Source organism: Sus scrofa, chromosome 15, assembly GCF_054392235.1.
Source record: "Sus scrofa isolate SSC_HxYL_T2T_F1_AM1 chromosome 15, Sscrofa_HxYL_maternal_Yorkshire_Landrace_v2.0, whole genome shotgun sequence".
Classification (NCBI taxonomy): domain Eukaryota; kingdom Metazoa; phylum Chordata; class Mammalia; order Artiodactyla; family Suidae; genus Sus; species Sus scrofa.
The window spans coordinates 81,522,312-81,542,065 of NC_139397.1; the positions used below are offsets into that span (position 1 = coordinate 81,522,312).

The 19,754-nt window shown below is 40.7% G+C and overlaps 1 protein-coding gene across 11 annotated transcripts in view; it reads right to left on the minus strand.

Moving 5' to 3' along the window:
• RBMS1 (RNA binding motif single stranded interacting protein 1) overlaps positions 1–19,754 on the minus strand; it is a 216,541-nt gene that overhangs the window by 79,507 nt on the left and 117,280 nt on the right. For 7 of the 11 annotated variants that reach the window (XM_085001221.1, XM_085001220.1, XM_085001219.1 and 4 more), the window contains one exon: positions 13,806–13,981. In XM_085001221.1, the coding sequence (XP_084857347.1) occupies positions 13,806–13,957 (152 nt within the window). In that variant the 5' untranslated portion in view covers positions 13,958–13,981. The remainder of the gene's footprint in view (positions 1–13,805; positions 13,982–19,754) is intronic. The other 4 variants (XM_021075055.2, XM_085001218.1, XM_005671872.4 and 1 more) reach the window with 1 other exon arrangement.

Consider the following 19,754-nt stretch of genomic DNA (forward strand, 5'->3'; position numbering starts at 1 on the left):
GGTGCTGGGCCAATGTGTCTCCTGCCATCTCTCCTCGTACATTTCAACTTCTTAAAAATGAGTCACTGATTAGGAAAGTTATAATTCTACGCTGGTATTCTGGAAATGCAAGCCTGAGCACATCCCATTCACATAAAATTGTGCAAACAACCTACACACACATCACATTTAAACAAATGACAGGCCAGAAGCAGGTACAACTTGTTGGCATATACCCTCTCTATGACCTAATATCCAGTTGTACAATAACAAGCTGCCTACCACACTGAATCATAACAAAGTAACATCATTAGGACTGGAGTTTTAAGTGTCTCTGGTCTGACTTTCAGACCTATGAGGAGGCGTGCCAATAGCTGTATTGTTAGAATTCAAAGCCAAGACAAAAAACTTCCGGTTCTTTCTAGTTTGGGGATCTGATTAATTCAAGAAGATCCTCAGAAGATAAAACAAGCTGTTAGAAGACTGTTACCTCTGCAACAATTTATGGATGTATTTTTCTCTAATACAGTACTACTAAAATGGAATATAGAAATAATCTAGATATCACGTTGCTGATATTGTTTTGCAACTGTCAAATGTCCCAATCTCAAATTTTTGAGTTCACTGAAACTGCCTCACCTTTCTTTTTAATGAATTTTATAAATGTTATAAATTTGCATTTATAAAATAGAATAAAAAGTACTTAAAATATTTGTATATGCAGTTCTGTTTAAGTTTTTCATTTGACGAGAGGCCTTTTATACTAAAAAATTTCTACCCCACCCCCAAGGGTGTTTCTACTACAGATATGAAGATACTGATGCTATCACCCCAGAGACTAGGTGAGGCCTGTCACTTCTAGCACGGAGCAGCCTTCCAACTGATGATGTACTAATCTAATCTAATCTAATCTACTATGGACACTCTCCTCTTCCGTATGTGCCATGACAAAGTTGGGAAGTTCTGTGATTAACAGAGGAACTGCAAATCCTTCAGGCAAGTTTTCATAAATCTGATTTCTTCCAACAACTCTACACAAGAGCTGCATTGGAGAGGACAACTTTAGGTTCTTTGGCAAGAAACTGAAGTGCAGATTATTTCATCCTCATGATTAAGGCAGAGTTGAGGGTAGAGTTTCATTCATTCATGAAAAGTAAAGAGGCAAATCAAGATAGGCGGGTAATTTGGGACACAGTGGGATGTATTCCCAGGCCTGCCATCTCCTAATTTCAACTCCAAGAAGGTCATGTGACCTTCTCTAAGCCTCAGCTTTCTCTATTAGAACATGGAGGGACTAAAATTCTTAATGGGAATTGAATATCAGAATCTCCTAGGAGCTTTAAAAAATATGTAATGATAGCAGAAAAATTCATACATGCCAGCAAATGTTCTGAGCACGCTACACCTGTTAACCCACTGAGTCCCCACAAGAACTCCTGTGCTGTCAGTACTATTATTATCCGGATTTTACAGGTGAGGAAACTGAGGCACAGAGATTGAGAAATCTGTCCAGCCAAGTGGCAGAGCCACCGGGTGGAAGGATTCAGAGCGTGTGCTCTTCAGTGCAACTGCACTTTACACTGCTTCTCTCCACATATCCCCAAATCTGATTCAGAGCCTACTGAGGGGCCTGGGCATGCAAGTTTTAATTCTGGGGAGTGCTCTTTGTTCACAGCCCTTTGAACTAGAAGAGACGTAAAGTTCTGTGATTCAGCCTAGAGGTGAAAAAAGTGCCATACACTTTTTAATGAAATTAATGCTCAAATTCTCTGGCCGCAAAAATCTCAGTCCAAATTAAATTAAATGGGTTTGGCTTTTATCAGCTAAATTGCACGGTCTCAAACAACAACAAAAAGATAATGCATAAAGAAATAATAGGAAAAATTGAGGAAACCAAATGTCATTTAGCCAGCTAAGTAGATGAACTACCTGGGGTTACGTAAATAGATTAAGTAATGGAGCAAAGTCTAAGCCTGTAAATGGGCAGTAACAATAATATTTTCTAATTTTTGGCTTAGATTTGGGGGTGAAGATGAAACATTTTGGAAAAACCCTTGGAAAGGATCAGCACTCCTAGCCAAACGGGCTAGTGATCTATTTTTTTCTAGGATTACAAATAACTGCCTCTTTGTTTCATCTTTAAAGAAACAATTCTTATGCTACCAAAGCAGGACCTTTGGAAAGACTGAACTCTAAAACTATGCCTGTAAATGCTGATACTCAAAAAAAAAATTGTTTTTTTTTCCCCCACAGGTTTCCTCACTGACATCTGACCAATAAAGTCAGAAAGATGATGGGGCATATAGAGAAAATGAGAAAGACAAGTGATCCTGGTTCCATAAGCAAGTATAGCCTATGTGACAAGTCTAAGCTGAGCACGGCCAGGTCAGTAAGTGCACAGACAGCCAGGAGGAGAAAGAGTCCGTGTCCCCCAGGATAGCCATGAACTTGGTCAGGTTTGTTTGTGTTCTGAGTGTACTTCCTCTCTAATTCGAGATACCCCATTTAGGGAAACTCGTCCTCCTCTCCTCCCACTCAGTACCATGGCTCTCTTACAAAATCTCATCTCAAAAATCTCTAGTCTGAAGCCAAATGAGCCTAGCAAGGGAGTTGCAAAGCATGTTATTAAACAAAAGGCAACATTTTCAAAGAAAGTTTAAGCCCCTGAAACTTAACTAGAAAAAATTTTAAAAATAATGGCATGTTGGAGGAATACACAGATCTTATTGTTGACCGTATAGACTATATAGACCAAAAGTTTCTAATAGACAGCAATCCACCTGACAAACAGACTTAATTACTAGTCTCTCTTCTGCACCGAAGATTCATCCGTCTGGAACTGACTTACTATTTCTTTCCATTTAATGGCCACATCAAAAGCACACAAACTCACAAAGCAAACAGGTACTCAATTTGATGCTTCCTGAACAGATGAGAATTTCCAGGCAAGAACAAAGACAAAGATCTTGCTCCTGATCCTTGTATCAGTGATACCCAAATTCCAGTTTCCTAGACTCAAAATCTTACACCGATCTTGAATCACCCTCCCCCTTGGACCCAATCCTCTTTCACATGCCATGGAGGGAAATTCTACAAGTATCACCTACCTTCCCAGTGAAATACAAGCCTTTTTCTGGTGTTAAAATCCCTCTTGATAGGGTCCTAGTGAAGACCAGACAAGGCAGGCAGCCAGGCTAGTTCTGGCTTCAAACCTGGGCTTGAAGGTTTGAAACCTTGCTCACCCAGCCATGAAGGCTCATTCAAATACCAAGCTTTTTTTGATGTCCCCAATCACATGCAATCACTTCCTATTTTGTACTCTTTCTATCTCTTACATGATATATCGCATTCTGGTCTATGATGTGTGAAGTTTATTTTCTATATGAGACAAGAAGCTTCCTGAGGGTAGCAATTGTGTCTCACCCAGCGCAGTATCTAGCAAAGCCAAAGGCATGATGGTTAATAAATAATGGGATTCATCACTCACTTCTACTTGTTTAATTTCTCCTCAAAAGAGGTTTGGTGTTATGTTATAATCAGGTTTATATTTTAAGTAAAATTACAATGCTATGTTATGCCATTTTCTAAAGCAAAGTTGTTTGGATTTGTTAGACGGTGATCCCCGAAAGAACGTTTTTGTGTATTCACTATGGCCCTCAGGCATCAAGCAAATGACAAATTACGTACCTTCTCTGTGCTGGGTAATCTGGGGGAGCTGCACAAAACCGCTAATGGGGAACTGAGTTATGGATAACCAGCTGCATGAAAAGGGATTATTTTGTCAGATGTCAGGAAAGAGGAATTCCTCCTGTATCCTCCCGCCTTTACATTGAGCTTTTGATTCTGCTGGCTATTCAAGTGCACTTAAGGAAAGCTGATTTTTCTAACAGAATCTTGTTAAATCTATCATGGCTGAACATCTCTTTTAAGGTCTTGGAGAAATGAGTCTTTTTATAGCTAGTGGTAAACAGTGAAAGTGGGTGCTGATGAGGGGAGGATGAAGATAACGAACTGGCATTCAGAGTGTATTGGGGGAGGCAGAAAGCAAAGTATGCGCTCTAGAGTATGCGCTCTAGAGTCAGACCATCCAAGCTCAAGAAATGGCACCACCACTGTCAGCTGAACTATCATGAGTAATAACAGAATGAAATCACTCTCAACTCCATCTTTAAAAGAAGGATAATAGAAAGACAAAAACATATACTATCACTTATATGCGTAATCTAAAAAAAAAAAAAAGATACAAATGAACTTATTTACAAAGCAGAAACAGACTCACGGACACAGCAAACAAACCTGTGGTTACCAAAGAAGAAAGGGGCAGGGGATACACTTGGAATTTGGGATTAACAGATTCACACTGCTATAAGGATATTCTAGGTCAAGCTGAGCACAAGTGCCATATAAAGTGCCAAATATCTTCTTTATGAGAGCAGATGGAGATACATCTATATGTATCTATGACTGGGTCTCTTTGCTGTACAGCAGAAATTGACAGAACATTGTAAATCAAATACACTTTAATTAAAACAAATTTTTAAAAGAAATCTTTAAGGAAAAGATCAACTGACAATAAGGAGGATTCGCTGAATCTCTAAATATCCATGTTTCCCAGTGGATTTTACAGAAAATAAATTAGAAAATAGATATAACTGAGATTTTCTGCCAAAATATCAAATGCATGCAAACAGCAGGTACTTGGCAATGACCAATGTTTGAGGTTTCAACTACCTGTAATGACAATAAAAGTCTCTGACTTGTAGTAATTTAAAATGTTGCTACAGCGGGTATTTGAATCACGGGCACTCTTAGAGGGAAGGGAGCCATGTAGCTAGTGAAGAAGTTTAAGGTCCAATTAGGTTTTGCTCTAATTGTGTAGTCGTAACTCTCAGGAAAGGATTAAGTATTGTGTTAATCTTTGAAAATTGCCCACACCCTAAAAAAAGCCAACTGATATTTCTAATGATAAAAGTGAAGAAAGAGCAGAGAGAGGTCTAAGAAAGAGATGGTTTTCTTAGTAGGTATTTGTCGGGAATATTTTTGATGCTGAACTCATTTTCTGTGAAGTTCTGGGATTTCCAAAGGTCTTCTGACTATATCTCGGTATGTCAAGGATATTTTTCACACAAAGTATTTCTTAAAGTGCCAGAATTCTTTCACACCAAGAAAAGAAATGAAGCAATTAACATGAACAAGAAAATGATTCTACATGGCTTATCCAAGAGATGAATAGGGAGATTTAGTTAAACCACACTGTTTCTCCTAAACTCTGAAATCTGCTTTAACGTTTTTAGAAAAAAAGATCGCAAAGATGACATATATCTTGCTCAGTGTCTAACACATCATGTTTTACTCTTTGACTATATAGACCCTTATTGGAATACTGTCCATGAAGAAAGAGCTAAATTACAATTAGTGACTCAACATTTTGATGCAATACATTGGCACGCCTTTTCAAAAGGGTGAGATAAAAATCTGAAAACTTTACATCTTAGATCACATTTTTCAGAAAATGACCAGTTTTCTTGGCCTAAGTCCTGAGTTATTTATTATGTGTCATCCTCTTAGGCTAGCAATAATAAAAGAGGCCAAGTGCCAGAAACTATTGCTATTGGTATTTTATGTATTGAGAATCTTTCTAGATCGATGAAGAAAGAATTATTGAGAGGACAAAAATCAGCTTCTTTATAGAACAAAAACATTGGGAACTTAAAAGAAACCCTATTATTTACAATAGAAATAAAATCTGTATATAGGTAAGGAGCTACATAATAACAGCAGAAAGAAAAATGGCATGTATTTGCTATGATTAACTGTGGCAAACACCAGCTTAACTCAATTTCACTTTAGGGGAGAATATTTTTTTAAAGTATGCCAGTCAATAATTTTTTTTTTTAAAGACAAATACTTAATAAGAGAATTCTTATTATTATTTTATTTTTATTTTTTTTACTACTCTACGTTTCTATTAACTTTTCTTTTTCTGGCTGTCAGAGAAATAAAAATCTGCTAGACATAATTTTCAGTACCCTTTTTTCAGTAAAAAGCCATTTTAAAAAAACCCTAAAAATTCAACTTTGGAATGCGATGCAGTTCAGTATGTCCGAATTTCGGTTATCCAAGATGCGGTCGATACCAAAGAAAAAACAATCTGTCAGTTTTTATTATTGACGCGTGTGAGTTAAATACATTATCACCACAGCCTCCATTACGATACTACTTCAAGTTGGCTAGAAACATAACCTGAAGGGTAAATTATGCCTCCAAGAGCTATATCAGCTTTTGATTTATCCCTACATGAATGGCTTTGGGTTTGTAAGATTCACAAGCCTGACTTGAGAACGACACTGAAGGTAGATAATACAGTCTTTTAGTCCATGTCTTACAGTCTATACAGCTGTGTGAATTTGAATACTCCAGCATAAATCCATGCAGGGTGTCTGTGTGTGTGTGTGTGTGTGTGTGTGTGTGTGTGTGTGTGTGTGTCTGTGTGTGTGTGTGTGTGTGTGTCTGTGTGTGCCCATGTGTCTGTGTTCCTTTTCTGAAATAAGTGTATTAATAACTCAGGGTATGTTCAGGCTTTGTGGACTGAGCCATTTGGAGATACCTAAATGTTTAGTCTTTGGGTCACCTGGCTTTATGTTCTCTCTTTAATTTGAGAGTGAGAATCAGATCATTTTTGGATGGAACGGTTTTCCTACTTCATCACAGGATCACTGCTTTGTTTTCACTTCAAGGGCCTTCATTTCACATAGCTTATATAAAATGTATGTACCTGGGATTTCCTAAAAGTGGACCTGGCAGGCCTATTGTTACTTTCAGAGTAGGTTTACCTTCTTCTTCTTGAGGGTTAAAGGTTGATTAATTAAGCATTAAAAAACTGTATCTTACTATAACACCTTCACTTTCAAGTTTACCCTAAAAGTAGCCTTATGGTTTTGAAATAAAAGGGATGATCATTTTATTCCAGGATTGAGGGAAAAAAAAGAGCTTTCAGCAGATAGATTGCTTTAGAAAATTTAGAGTTAGAGATAAATGTATAAAGAATTATTCCTGGAGTTTTCACTGTGGCTCGGTGGTAACGAACCCAACTAGCATCCTTGAGAACGCAGGCTTGATCCCTGGCCTTGCTCAGTGGGTTAAGGATCCAGCATTGCTGTGACCTGTGGTGTAGGTCAAAGACACAGCTCTGATCTGGCGTTGCTGTGGCCGTGGTGTAAGCCAGTAGCTGCAGCTCTTATTCAACCGCTAGCCTGGGGACTTCCATATGCCACGGCTGTGGCCCCCAAAATTAAAAATAAATAAATAAATAAGAATTTCTCCTTACCATTTCAAGCTGTCCACTTTCCTGATAGTTGCCCTAATTTTTTATGAGAGTCAGAACTTATCCTTTTAAAATCAGTGTTCAATAAATAAACACTAGCGGTTTCAGAAGAGCATTTAGTTCCATGGCCCCTGTTTGTGGGTTGCACAAATAGATAAAGGCACAGTCACATCTCGGGAATACAGGAAGAGGCTGGAATTTAGGGTTTGAGAATCAGCAAGTCTGTGCCCCTCCTGTGTGCTCTCAGTTGACGCACTCACGTACGCAATTTCTTCAGAGCTAAAACCTTACAGTCTTACCTTAAGTCCCCGCTCCTTTCTCTAGGACGCCTCCTGCCACCCTAGTACCTCCTTCCTCCCACCTCCTAACACTGCCCTGGCTCAGGGTTGTGTCATCTCAGTCTAGGAGAGCCCCCTTCTCTAAGCCAACCTTCCTACTTTAATCCTAACTATATTCTGAGAAAAAAAAAAAAAAAAGCACTGAATTAATGCTTTTCTTCTACTCCAAGAGCCAACTTCTCCTCCGCAGCTAAACAGTAAACTCCAAACTTTTTAGCTTATTCTTCAAAGTGATACCTAGATGCACCCAAACTGCAGCTCGGCCTCTCTCTGCTCTTCACTACACTCTCCACTCCCGGCACCTGGGCACCAGCAGAGCCCTGGTGAAGGAACAATTGCTGACTGACAGCTCCGCCCCAAGAAGTGTTCTTTGTGCTTTCCTGAACATCCAAGCCTGCTCATGTCTCTGGGGCCCTTTCAGAAGCCCAGTGGATGCTATTACTTCCATCCTGCATGAAGTCTTCCTTTCCTGTCCTTTAAGGTTAAGACGCCGTCTCCTCTCTGAAAGCTACCCTAATACCCTGGCATCAAGGTTAACGAGGCCTTCCTCTGATTCCTCCCAGAACACCGCACTGACTATAACACTGACTTTATTCTGCCTTAAATTAGGGTTGGTTGTTTATGTCTACCTGTGTTTTTTGTTTGTTTGTTTGTTTGTTTTCTTTTTACAGCCGCACCCATGGCACATGTAAATTCCCAGGCTAGGGGTCAAATTGGAACTGTAGCTGCCGGCCTACAGCACAGCCACAGCAATGCCAGATCTGAGCCGCATCTGTGACCTACATCACAGCTCACTGCAACGCCGGATCCCCCTGACTCAGAGAGGCCAAGGATTGAACCTGTGTCCTCATGGATACTAATTAGGTTCATTACTGCTGAGCCATGACAGGAACTTCTATGTCTGCCTCTGTTGATCTGTCTTGCTTTTCTACTTCACCTTTTTAGTTGCACTGTATTCAAAAGAATAAGGAAAACGTGCAGAGAACAGGAAACAAAGGGCTAGGAAATGAAAATATACTAGACATTACAACCAAGGAAACATTATATTTCAAACATATTTCCTTTTAATTAGTAATAGCCTATAATATTGTAAGCTAGATTTAATTTCACATTTATATAGAAATCATGTTTTACTGCACTTTGAAATGAATTAGATATCTATTGAATGAAAGGGGAAAAGTAAACTGACAAGGATTAGTTTGGGAATAAGAGAGGCTGTAGAAGGTGGGAAGAGTAGAAATCCCTCATTTTGTTTTAATATCAACAGACTGTTTTTCCTTTAAAATAAACTGTTGACACACTTGAGTTACGCAGATCTTTTCACATGATTGTCAATACCACAGTAACCTTCAGCCTTGACCAACAGAGATCCCATATTTACCCCTACTGCAAACCAGGAAGAGCTACGGGCCAAATCTTGAACCCATATATTATTTTTAAATCTTCAGAAAAAATAATTTGGACACATGAAAGATTTTACATTATTATGACCAGGAATAAATCAGAGGTGGGTGGCCTAAGGATGAAACTAGTCTTCTGTGAGTGAAGTGCCTCCCCTCGCCCTGGCCAAAAAAAAAAAAAAAAAGCCCACAGAGAGAAGGCTGGCAGTTTGTGTTAATATAATCTATTCTCTGGCTTTCCTGTCTTTCAGGATCAGAATCTGGTATTTGCTCCTTAATTTTAAATGCAGGATTACATATAATTTAAATTATTCTAGTAGTTAGGATTCTGAAGAACAAAGGCTTAGGCCTGGGGAGGGGGCTAATATTTGCTCAGTAACAACTGTGTCCTTTCCTTCTATTACTTGATTTCATCACAGCCTCAAGGTAGAAGCATTATTTTACCCATTTGACAGGCTACTGACTGAGAACTAGGTACTTGCCTAGCACTGTGGTAGGTAACCACAGGGTACCAAAATCTTGCCGCCCTGATCATCATGGTTTTATACTGTAGGTAAGAAATCTGTGAAGACGATATGCTGTCAACATCATATACTGTCACAGACATGCTGCTAAATAACCCAACAGGTCCTTGGAGAACAGAACTGTATGGATGCTGATCGTGAGGCAGGGACATATAACAATAAATAAGGAGAGTGCAGTGTGCTCCAAAGCATGAAGGAGCTGGGGTGAGCTTAGACTTGACCTTGAAGAATCAAGAAAGGATAATGGGGAGGCACCTGAGCAGGGCAGCAGCAGGGGTAAATGGTTCTCACTTGGTCACCTCAGGGAGGCAGGGAGAAGCTACCCAATTCTTCTGGCTGTGAGACAGACAAAAGGCTAAAGCAGAAGCCACAGGACGTGGTGACTAACAGGACAACGGGAAAGAGCCAACATTGCTCCAAAGCTTCAACTGGAGGAGGGTAAATTTGGAAAAGGGGTGGTCTGGAGAGGAAGGAGACAATGGTGAACTTGAGGTACTAATGAGAGTCAAGTGCAGAAAATATGCAGAAAATTGGAAAAAGCAGAGAATAATCTATGAAGACGGGGCTACAGAGGAACTGGCCAAGAAAGGTGAAATCGAAAGAGCAAGGAGTTGAGGCGGAGAGGTGGACAACTGAGAAAACAAACCAGAAGAAATTAGGGGGAGGGAAAATGCTGCTGGGCAGTTTTAGTTGAGACTTGAAAGGGAAATGCAAAGGGTTAAAGGGAAAATAGCAGCACCAACAGCCCTCCTCAGCCGTCTAGAAAATCTGTTGGAGAAGTCTGAATGGGAAGACAGTCAAAGCAAAGTTTTTTTTATCTGGCTTGCTTTTTGAGAAGGGGGAGAATGAAGACTATCTTAAAGTCCAGGGTTAAGACATTAGTCCTTTCTGTCACATAGATGGCTCCAGGTCCTAAACGTGCCAGTTTACTGAGGGATTCTTTTTGAGCAGATAACACTTTAGAAATAGGGAGCAGGGTTGCAGCAACCAGGGTCGTCAGGACGTCCCGACAAGATTCCCTTTCCCTATGTTACCATTTAGAATTTAACTAGAGTTAGTTGGCTTCTTTCATCAAACGCGCTTGGAAAATCTACCTACGTTCAATCCATATCACCTGACTGCCATTTCCTCCATCACCTCTGCCTGGTCCTCAATGCTAGTCTTCTTCCAGTCACCTAAACTGGCTGCCCTCCAGTCTGAACACCCTTCCTTTAACCATGCTGATCCACACTTGTCAGTGTCATGAGTCCCTCCTGGACTTGGGGTGAGGCTGCTTTTTCACTGTCATCTCTTAAGTGGACATCTGCTTTTTCACTGCCATTTCTTCTAACATTCTAGCAACTGTATATTCTATCCCAAACAGAGGTAGAATTTAAAAAACACATTCTGTCTTCCTGTCCATAATCCTCATGTCATACTTGCCTTCAGGTTTCATGGGTTGCTTGGATGGAAGTGAGTCAATCTTATGTTCATCCCTAGGTATCTTTTTCCACCATTCTGTTAAATAACCCTCAGAAATGTCCAAGGCCCTTAGAGACCCAAAGTATTGGTTTCAATTGTTGCCCCTCCTACAATTCAGCCTACCCTACTGGGTCAATCTATCATTACAGGGCTAAAGTTTTATTTCTAAATTTTTTTTTTCTTTTTTAGAGCGATGAATTTACACCTATCTTTTCTGAGAAGCTTTTCTCTTGAAACTTTTCTCAAAAAAAAAAAAAAAAATCTCTCATTATGTACACTGGGTTTTTTAAGCTCTAGGATGAGTCACTTTGCCATAAGGTTCTTGTCACTTCCAGGTTGCCAACTAGTTATTCTTTATTGGAAACAATTAAGTCCAGAACAAGAATGTCCTTTTTCGCTCTCTCTACATTCTAAGATACAAAACTGTCAACAAGACAAATCTGGGACTTATTAGATGCTCTGTGTTAAATGGAATGAAGCTTTCCGCAGATACTGACAGAGAGTTCTTTATTACTGAATGTCTGTTTTGCTTCAGTATAATACATAAAGAAAACTATCATCAGAGTTAAATAATCAAACCCAGGGTTTTGCAAATGACAGGAGAGGGTGAGCGGCAAACAGTTACTGCTGCTGTTGACAAGAGCAAAGAGAATGATGTTTACACATGCTAAGAAAACCCACATACATCAAAGAGACCAGCACAACAAAGGAATGAATTTTCTAGGAAAAATGATTAAATGTTCTGCTGCTGCACTTGGAATATGATTTGATTCAGTTGAAAAAAAAAAAAAAAGACAGATGATTTGATTTTTCCAATACATATTTACTGTATATATACCATGGTATTACTCTGTTATTTTATGGCTGTTTAACTCCATCCCCTTAATGTTAAAACTCACCTTACGTGATTTCAAAACTAGGTGAGGAACAATCTGTCTTTTGAAATCCTGACTCCTTCTCTTACACCTCAAGCACGTGAGGGTTAGTTTCAGTCTTTCCGTTTCCTACAAAGTTATATTTTTAGCTCCTTAGACTTTATGGCGCTCCATCTACCTGTAATTATGCTGCAAAAGCAAAGGAAGACGCCAGTAAAGGGCAGCAGCAGACAAGATAGCGAAAGGCCTATTTGTGGTCCTGAACAGCTGCAACAGGGCCGGGCGCGCCTGGCAAAGTTCCTTCTGACTCCGGCCAGGCATGACAAACCCCAAGGGCTGGATTTGCTTTCAAAATAGTCCTTAGCACAGGGCATTATTTCACTGCCCTGGAAGCAAAAAGGCTGCAGCCCAAGTCCAAGAGGGCTGGTCAGGAGGGTAACAGGCAAAGGCACAGGGAGGGTGCGAGGGCGACGGCCTTCGGAAAGCTCTCCAGATCCCGATGAAACACCGCCCGCTGCCCCAGCCTCCTCTCTAAAAACAAAACAGAGCCAAACCAACGCCATCTCCTGATGGAAGGCCAGATGTTACTCTTTTTTTTTTTTTTTTGTCTTTTTGCTATTTCTTTGGCCGCTCCCGCGGCATATGGAGGTTCCCAGGCTAGGGGTCTAATCGGAGCTGTGGCCACCAGCCTACGCCAGAGCCACAGCAACGCAGGATCCGAGCTGCGTCTGCAATCTACACCACAGCTCACGGCAACGCCGGATCGTTAACCCACTGAGCAAGGGCAGGGATCGAACCCGCAACCTCATGGTTCCTAGTCGGATTCGTTAACCACTGCGCCATGACGGGAACTCCCAGATGTTACTCTTAGTTCCAGTCTGGAAACACTGCCCACGTATGTTCTGACAAATAGTTTTTTGGTTTTTTTGTTTTGTTTTGTTTTTCCTTAATGTAAGAAGTAATACCTTTACATTTTACTGGGGATAACAAAAATAAGATGCCATTAATTAGATGTTTAGAAATGAAAATATCCTTCAGGGAACAGGAAACAGTCTTTAGTGGACATCCTCTTCTATGGTTACGTAAGATTCCATTTGTAAGGGGCCGTGACTGTCTTTGGAGAAATAAAAGAGGCTGTTATATAGGTAGGCTTTTATAGCTTAAAATGAATAGAGGTTTTTAGTCTTCACACCATGATCCTTGGAATGTACAGCGCTTCTGGGTCCTTGGTTTAAATTAGCGCTTTCTTACTTGGCGAGTTAATGTGACTGCAGCAAAGTAGCATATTTATATTCTATTCATCGACAACATTAGCATATAATGCAAATTTCCTTTGGAACACGGTTGTGCACATTTCTTCACAGGACTCAGTGAGGGTGGCACTGGGAAGAGGAAGGGGAACTTTGGGAAGATGAGGGTGAATAACCAGACCGAAAAACTACAGGTGTGAGTGAAGACAAACCACCACTGCCCCCCTTGAATTAGCGTTTACACACATTTGGGACTAGGTTAGATGGGAATTCCTCTTCTGAAAACTAGTGACAACCAAATTTTCTCTTATGATGGGTCCCCAGAGGTGCTTCCAGAAAGTCTGAGCACTCCTCAAAAGGATCCAGCCATGTTTGTAAATAATTCATATTCTGCTTCTCATGTGCCAGTAAAGTCAAATTCTACTGAGAAAAGGTTCCAATTTATTTTGCTACATAGGCATTCTGCTGACATTAATGCTGACCAAATAAGTAGTGTCCCAGGACTTGAAACACAGAAACCCTGTCGCTGTGTTGATAATGAGGCTTCACAGGTTTGTCTTGTACTAAACCTCTCACAACACAATTTATATCACTCCTCCATATGACTGAGGAAATATTTAGCAGCTAAAACCAACAAGAACAACTTCTACTTACGGTTGACACAGCTTTACCAGGTCCTGGTCTGTGGTGTTGGGAGGCAGCCCTCGAATGTAGAGGTTCGTTTTGCTGAGCTGATCCCATCCTGAGTTGCTACTGCTGCTACTGTTGTTGTTACTGCTGGTGGTGCTGGGGCTGGGGGGGGCCATCGGGGGCGCTGGGACCAGGGACTGCTGGAACACAAAGACGGGCAGCGTCAGAACGCAGGCCAGAAGGTATTCAGCACCCTTCAGAGGCCGTGTGACTTCCAAAAGAAGATGAAGTTACCAAGATATACATCCAGATTATCTTAAACTATTTGAATCTATACATTTTAATTTATACCTTAAAAAGAGACCTGTTCAGCCTGCCAAAATGCCCTCTCCTTCAACATGAAATTAATAACAGGATTTTACTCAGTGGAATATTCTCTCTGTGTACCTTAAAACTGAATGAATTGTCCTAAGATCTGATTCACAAGCTTTCAGAAACACATTTGAGACTCACAACTAATCTGCATAAAGTTATGTGATAATAACATTTTAATACACCATAATTTAGAAATCAATGGACTTCTAAAAAGGTTTTCAAATTCTGAAGAACATTTGATTGAAAGTTGCTGATAATTTTATTGAGATGAGTCTTAGGAATTAAAAAAAAAAGAAAGATCCCTCTTCATGTGTAAGAAAGAGTTCAATCAAGATGCGCAAATAAGGAAGAACTTGCCCATTTCTAAGACAGGCCCGAGGCTTCCTTCAGACATCTGGGTAAGCATCCCGGGTCCGCAGCCTTTCGCTCCGGCTGACCTTGTGAAATTTAACCCCTGTCAGAATGGGGAACCTCCCCAGGCCTGGCAGCAACCAACCAACTGTTGTAAAGCTTGCAAACCAAAGCTCAGTGTGGTTTCAGTCGGTAGCCACCTAGGATGAATGTCTGAAAATGTACTCACACCAGATAATTGTTAACCAATCGAAAGAAACCACAGTTTTTTGTCCCTATGACCACATAGGTGACTTTGAAGAAGTTAAATGGTTCAGTCTGAAATGGAAGCAAACACACCCCAAAGTGTCCTCATAGCAAATACTCTGCAGTCTCACATCAGGACAGGAGCATTTTTACCTCACATCTTCCAAATAATAAATAGACTAACCAGGCATCACTGATGCAGAATAACAGTTTGAGGATGTAAAATTAGTCACCAGCTATTCAACAAAAGTTTCAGATCTTACAGCCTGATTTTTTTACTACCACAAACAAGAAAACCAGGCATATCTAAGACACAATTAAATGCATCTTTAGAGAGTTCAAAAAAGTAGACAGACCCCTGGTGATAAATATAAGCTTGCTCACCTGTTGGTGATCTCAACTGTCTAGAAGAGATTATCTGAGTCTGCACCCAGCTTCTGCCACGACATCCCTAACTCCGCAGTATCCTACACACTGGGATCCCCATTAATCCGGACACAGAACCATTTCTTCATGTCCTATACTATGCAGATTTTTCTTCTCAATGACCTGGGTCCTTGTTAAAACCAGAGTCTAAGCACCGTTTTACCTCAAGAGATTCTTTTTCAGAAGCACAGCTGCAAGAAGGGTTAACAATAGTCAATGTACAAATGAAGGCTGAACTTGAACCAAGAACATCAGTACCGCTTAATCCAAGTAAAACCTGCCTGAGATGATATCCTACCAAATCGATTTGATTTATGCCCTTAATAAGCAGTTGAACTCATATCCTTTCCTCTCATCCCTGGCTTTTCTCTAAGGGATATAAACTGCCTTCCAGATATAAACTAAGCCCTGTCCCTTGCTCTGCCATTGATGGCCCCTCAGGCTCCCGGCCATGCCACACAGAGGTCTGTGTTCCTTCTCCAAAGTCACTCAATATAACTGCGAGCTGCTACCTGCAATTAGCCAGGCATCATCTATTCTCACCTCAGTTAAGAGCAGAGATGCTGGGAAGTAATACTTGTCCCTAGCCTTTGATTTACACAAAGAACTTAGAGTTGTAGACAAAACTAGGTGAGACTCAAGTTGTTCTTAAATCACCTCTGATTAACAACCAAGAACCTGTCCCTGCACAAATTACATTTTTTTTTAACAACCAAGAACCTGTCCCTGCACAAATTACATTTTTTTTAACAACCAAGAACCTGTCCCTGCACAAATTACATTTTTTTTCACAGTTGGACCTCGTGTATTCAGTGCCAAAGTCAGGGGAGGAGATGTGGTCACTTGGGATAAGGCCTGCAGGGTCTGAAAGGAGCTAGGGGCCAGGTCTACCCCCACCCTCAGGGGGTGACACCACACAGAGCATGTCAATTACCAGGCACTGGGAAGACCACACCCCTTGGCTCCAACCTCTGCTCTTCCCGGGGTGGAAAGTAGAGTACCAGGCACAGATGTGTATTGTGACAAGAAACACCTGGAGGTGTTATTTATTTGGAGAGTATTTGGACATGAAGGGGTATGATTTTATTTAGGTATTTATTTTTGGCAGAAGGACAACCATGATTTACATCTCAGAATTTAGGAGTTCTCATTGTGATGCAGCAGAAACAAATCCGACTAGTATCCATGAGGATGCTTGGTTGATCCCTGGCCTTGCTTGGTGAGTAAAGGATCCAGCATTGCCATGAGCTGTGGTATAGGTCAAAGATGTGGCTGGGATCCTGTTTTGCTGTGGCTGGGGCGTAGGTCAGTAACTACAGTTCCAATTCGACCCCTGGCCTGGGAACGCCATATGCCACAGGTACGGCCCTAAAAAGTAAAAATAAAAAATTAAAAAAATACATCTCAGAATTTACAAAGCTGATTTCATACACCTTTGCCAGCCTGTGTTTGTATGACAGGACCATGTGCCCACTCTGGGAGGCAGGTGGGGAGCCTACACAGCCCCTTCCTCTCCACTTCAGCGCTAGTCTGCTCTCTGGGGGAAAGAAGTCTCCAAGGACTCGGATCCCAGATGGGAGAAAGGGGTTCCAAACGTACTCCAAGAAGGAAGACTGGTCTCTGGTGAATGCTATATAGAATAAGTTTAAATTCAAATGTATCCTAATAGCAACTTTCAGACATAGCTGAAGACTAAAGAGAAGAAGCATTGGGTTAGTCCAGGTTGTCAATTTTCTCTTTTCTGGTACAGACAATTTAGATCAAAGATTAAGTTCTTAGAAATCATTGAAATTGAGAACTTAAATCCTGATAGACTGGACACATATTCAAAGAAGAAAATTCAAACACAATTTAGGGTTTCCTCCTAAATATTAAGAATAGGTTAATGCCAATTGTAAGGTACAGTAATAATTACTGTCATGTACTGCATGTTTAATATATGCTGGACACTGTGCCATGTGCTTTATAGGCATCATCTTGCTTAATCCAATATGGCAGACGCATTACCATTCTCCCATTCTGCATATCAGGAGACTGAGTCTCAGGAGATGTTAAGTAATGTGCCATGGTCCCACTTTTAGGAGGCGGCAGGGCTGGACTCTGAACCCAGGTCTGCTGGACAACAAAGCTAGAAAGAGCCCTCAGTCTGTGCTCGAAATGATGCCTGAAAACACTATCTATCTCCCAAATGTGCTATTTGTAATACTTCATTTTTCTGTGCCCATCCTTCCTGCAACTTAAATGATTCAATTCAAGTTTCTCTGAAATATAACACTTAATACCATTGGTGGTGGCTATGCTTTAAGAAGAAAAAAGTCAAAGGTGCCTTTATGTTAATTTAATCAGCAGTCAGCTTGTGTGTGTGTTTTTTTTTTAACAAAACCTTGAAAAAGGTCGGTTTTTTAAATTCTCCCTTATAAATCTTTTCATTAACAAAAAAGCTGTGCAAATAATTTTTGAAAGCTGCAGCATGTTACAAGTGAACATCAGTCACCACTCTAGGAAGGCTTGACCTAACTAGTGAAGAATTAAACCCTCAGTCCCAGATTGAAACATAAACACTGACAAGTCTAACTCTGATCAGTTCAAGGCAATTACACTCTGTAACTCTGTGGCTCAACAGCACAATAGCAAACTTTATTTTAAAAAAAGAGATGACAAGAAAAAAGGTTACAAGTAGACAACATTTTACCAAACTCCATTTTCATGACTGGTTGTCCTTTCAATGTTTTGCCTCTAAACCCCCTAAACTGCCCCAGAATTTGGAAACATCTCCACCTTCCAGCCCTTGGATGAAGCATGAGACATTTTTCATAAATTCAACCTATTTGTTTAAGGAACTGGGTGGCTGAATGACCATAGCTAAGTGCTGACCCATCCCACAAGAGCCCAGGGGTCTATTTCAGCCTTCTCTAGCCTAATCTCACTGCCTCAGGTCAGGTAAACAAGTTGTCTATCCAACAGCAGGGAAAACAAGCTAATTCAGTCTTCAAGACAACATTTAACTGGGCTTAATTTGCATGCCTAAACTGATAGAAAAATACTGCTGGCAGTGAATAGATGGGTGGCTATATTAAGCAGATACTTCCTGCAGGAGAGAGTGTGGACTGGACACCAGCAGGAACAGTGCTTTTCAGCACCCAGGGAGGGTTTCCTGCGTGGACAGCACCCAGGGAGGGCTTCCTGCGTGGACAGCACTCAGGGAGGACTTCCTGTGTGGACAGCACTCAAAGAAGACTTCCTGTGTGGACAGCACTCAAAGAAGACTTTCTGCGTGGATGGCTCTGATGCCTCCATCCCACCAGGAAGGTCCACTCACCTCCCACACTAAAAGAAAAGCACACAGCAACTACATGTATGATAAATATACTTCCCTTCCTATCACATCACCCCTCACCCCAGTGCACACTAAGAAGTCTCTTCTGTATAAAGACAAGACTAAAAAGTCTTTTACAAAAAAGGGCAAACAAAATTAACGGCGTGTGAACTAAAAATATATTAGTAATCACATATACTGTTGTAGATTTCTATTCAGCAGAGACAATAAAAAGCAAAGACCTGTCACTGTAAGTTCTATTGTCTTGTTTCCTTCCTATTTCTAATAGGCTAAAGAATAGTGCTCTGACCAATCTTATAGTGAAGCCGTCACTCCTGCACTTAGTAACTTTTCTAAGAAATATATTTTGAGGGGAAAGGAAACCTAGTATCTGACTTTTAATTACCCCCAAGTCTTCTTTAAGGCTGTCATCCTTATAGCTCAAGGTTATAATTCATAGTTCCTGTCCCCATCCTGCGCCCCCTCCCCCACAAGGACAGGGACAGACAGACACCACCACCAAAGAGCAGGGAGGTTTAACACATCAGCTATTTCCTTTACCCAGAAGCAAAATAATTACTACAGTTGTCCAAGAGCAGACAGATGTCATGGACATTATCAAGGAAATAATATAATATCAAGCATGGCGTGAACTCAAGTACATAATGGCCCTGTGTACTACCCTAATTCCATATACTGGTTCCTCTCTGAAAAGTTTCAAGATGTAAAAGAAATTTAATAATTTAAGGGAATTATGGGATGGTGGGGGGGAGCATCTAAATGGGCCCACTTCACTGCTGTCAGGACATTTCTGTTTGTTTCCTTTTCAACATCTGAGTGGCTCAAAGGGAGCTAAGAATAATGGCTGAGAAAGATAAAGCTCCTGGCACAGGGAGCTGGGAAAGTACAGCTGAGAAGTGGGAGGTGATTAGTGAGAGATGAGAAGTCATCCAGGAAGCAGATGTTGTTCCGGGTAGACCAGGAGGCGACAGGACAGCACCTACGTGAACCAAGAACAATAGTGCCCCTTCACACATGCAGGTTCTTACTCAGCCATCATGTGGGAAGGAGGACAAATGGGCAAATATCAGTTAAATCCCACGAAAGGCCAGGATATCAAAGCTTAAAATCACAGAGCTTGTTAGTTAATGAACTGATTTCATACCATCACTGTCTCTTGTTTGAATACAAACTTGGTAGCTTCTAAAACTATGATATTGAGCAGCAGATTATCTAATATGTTTTGCTGGATTATGTCT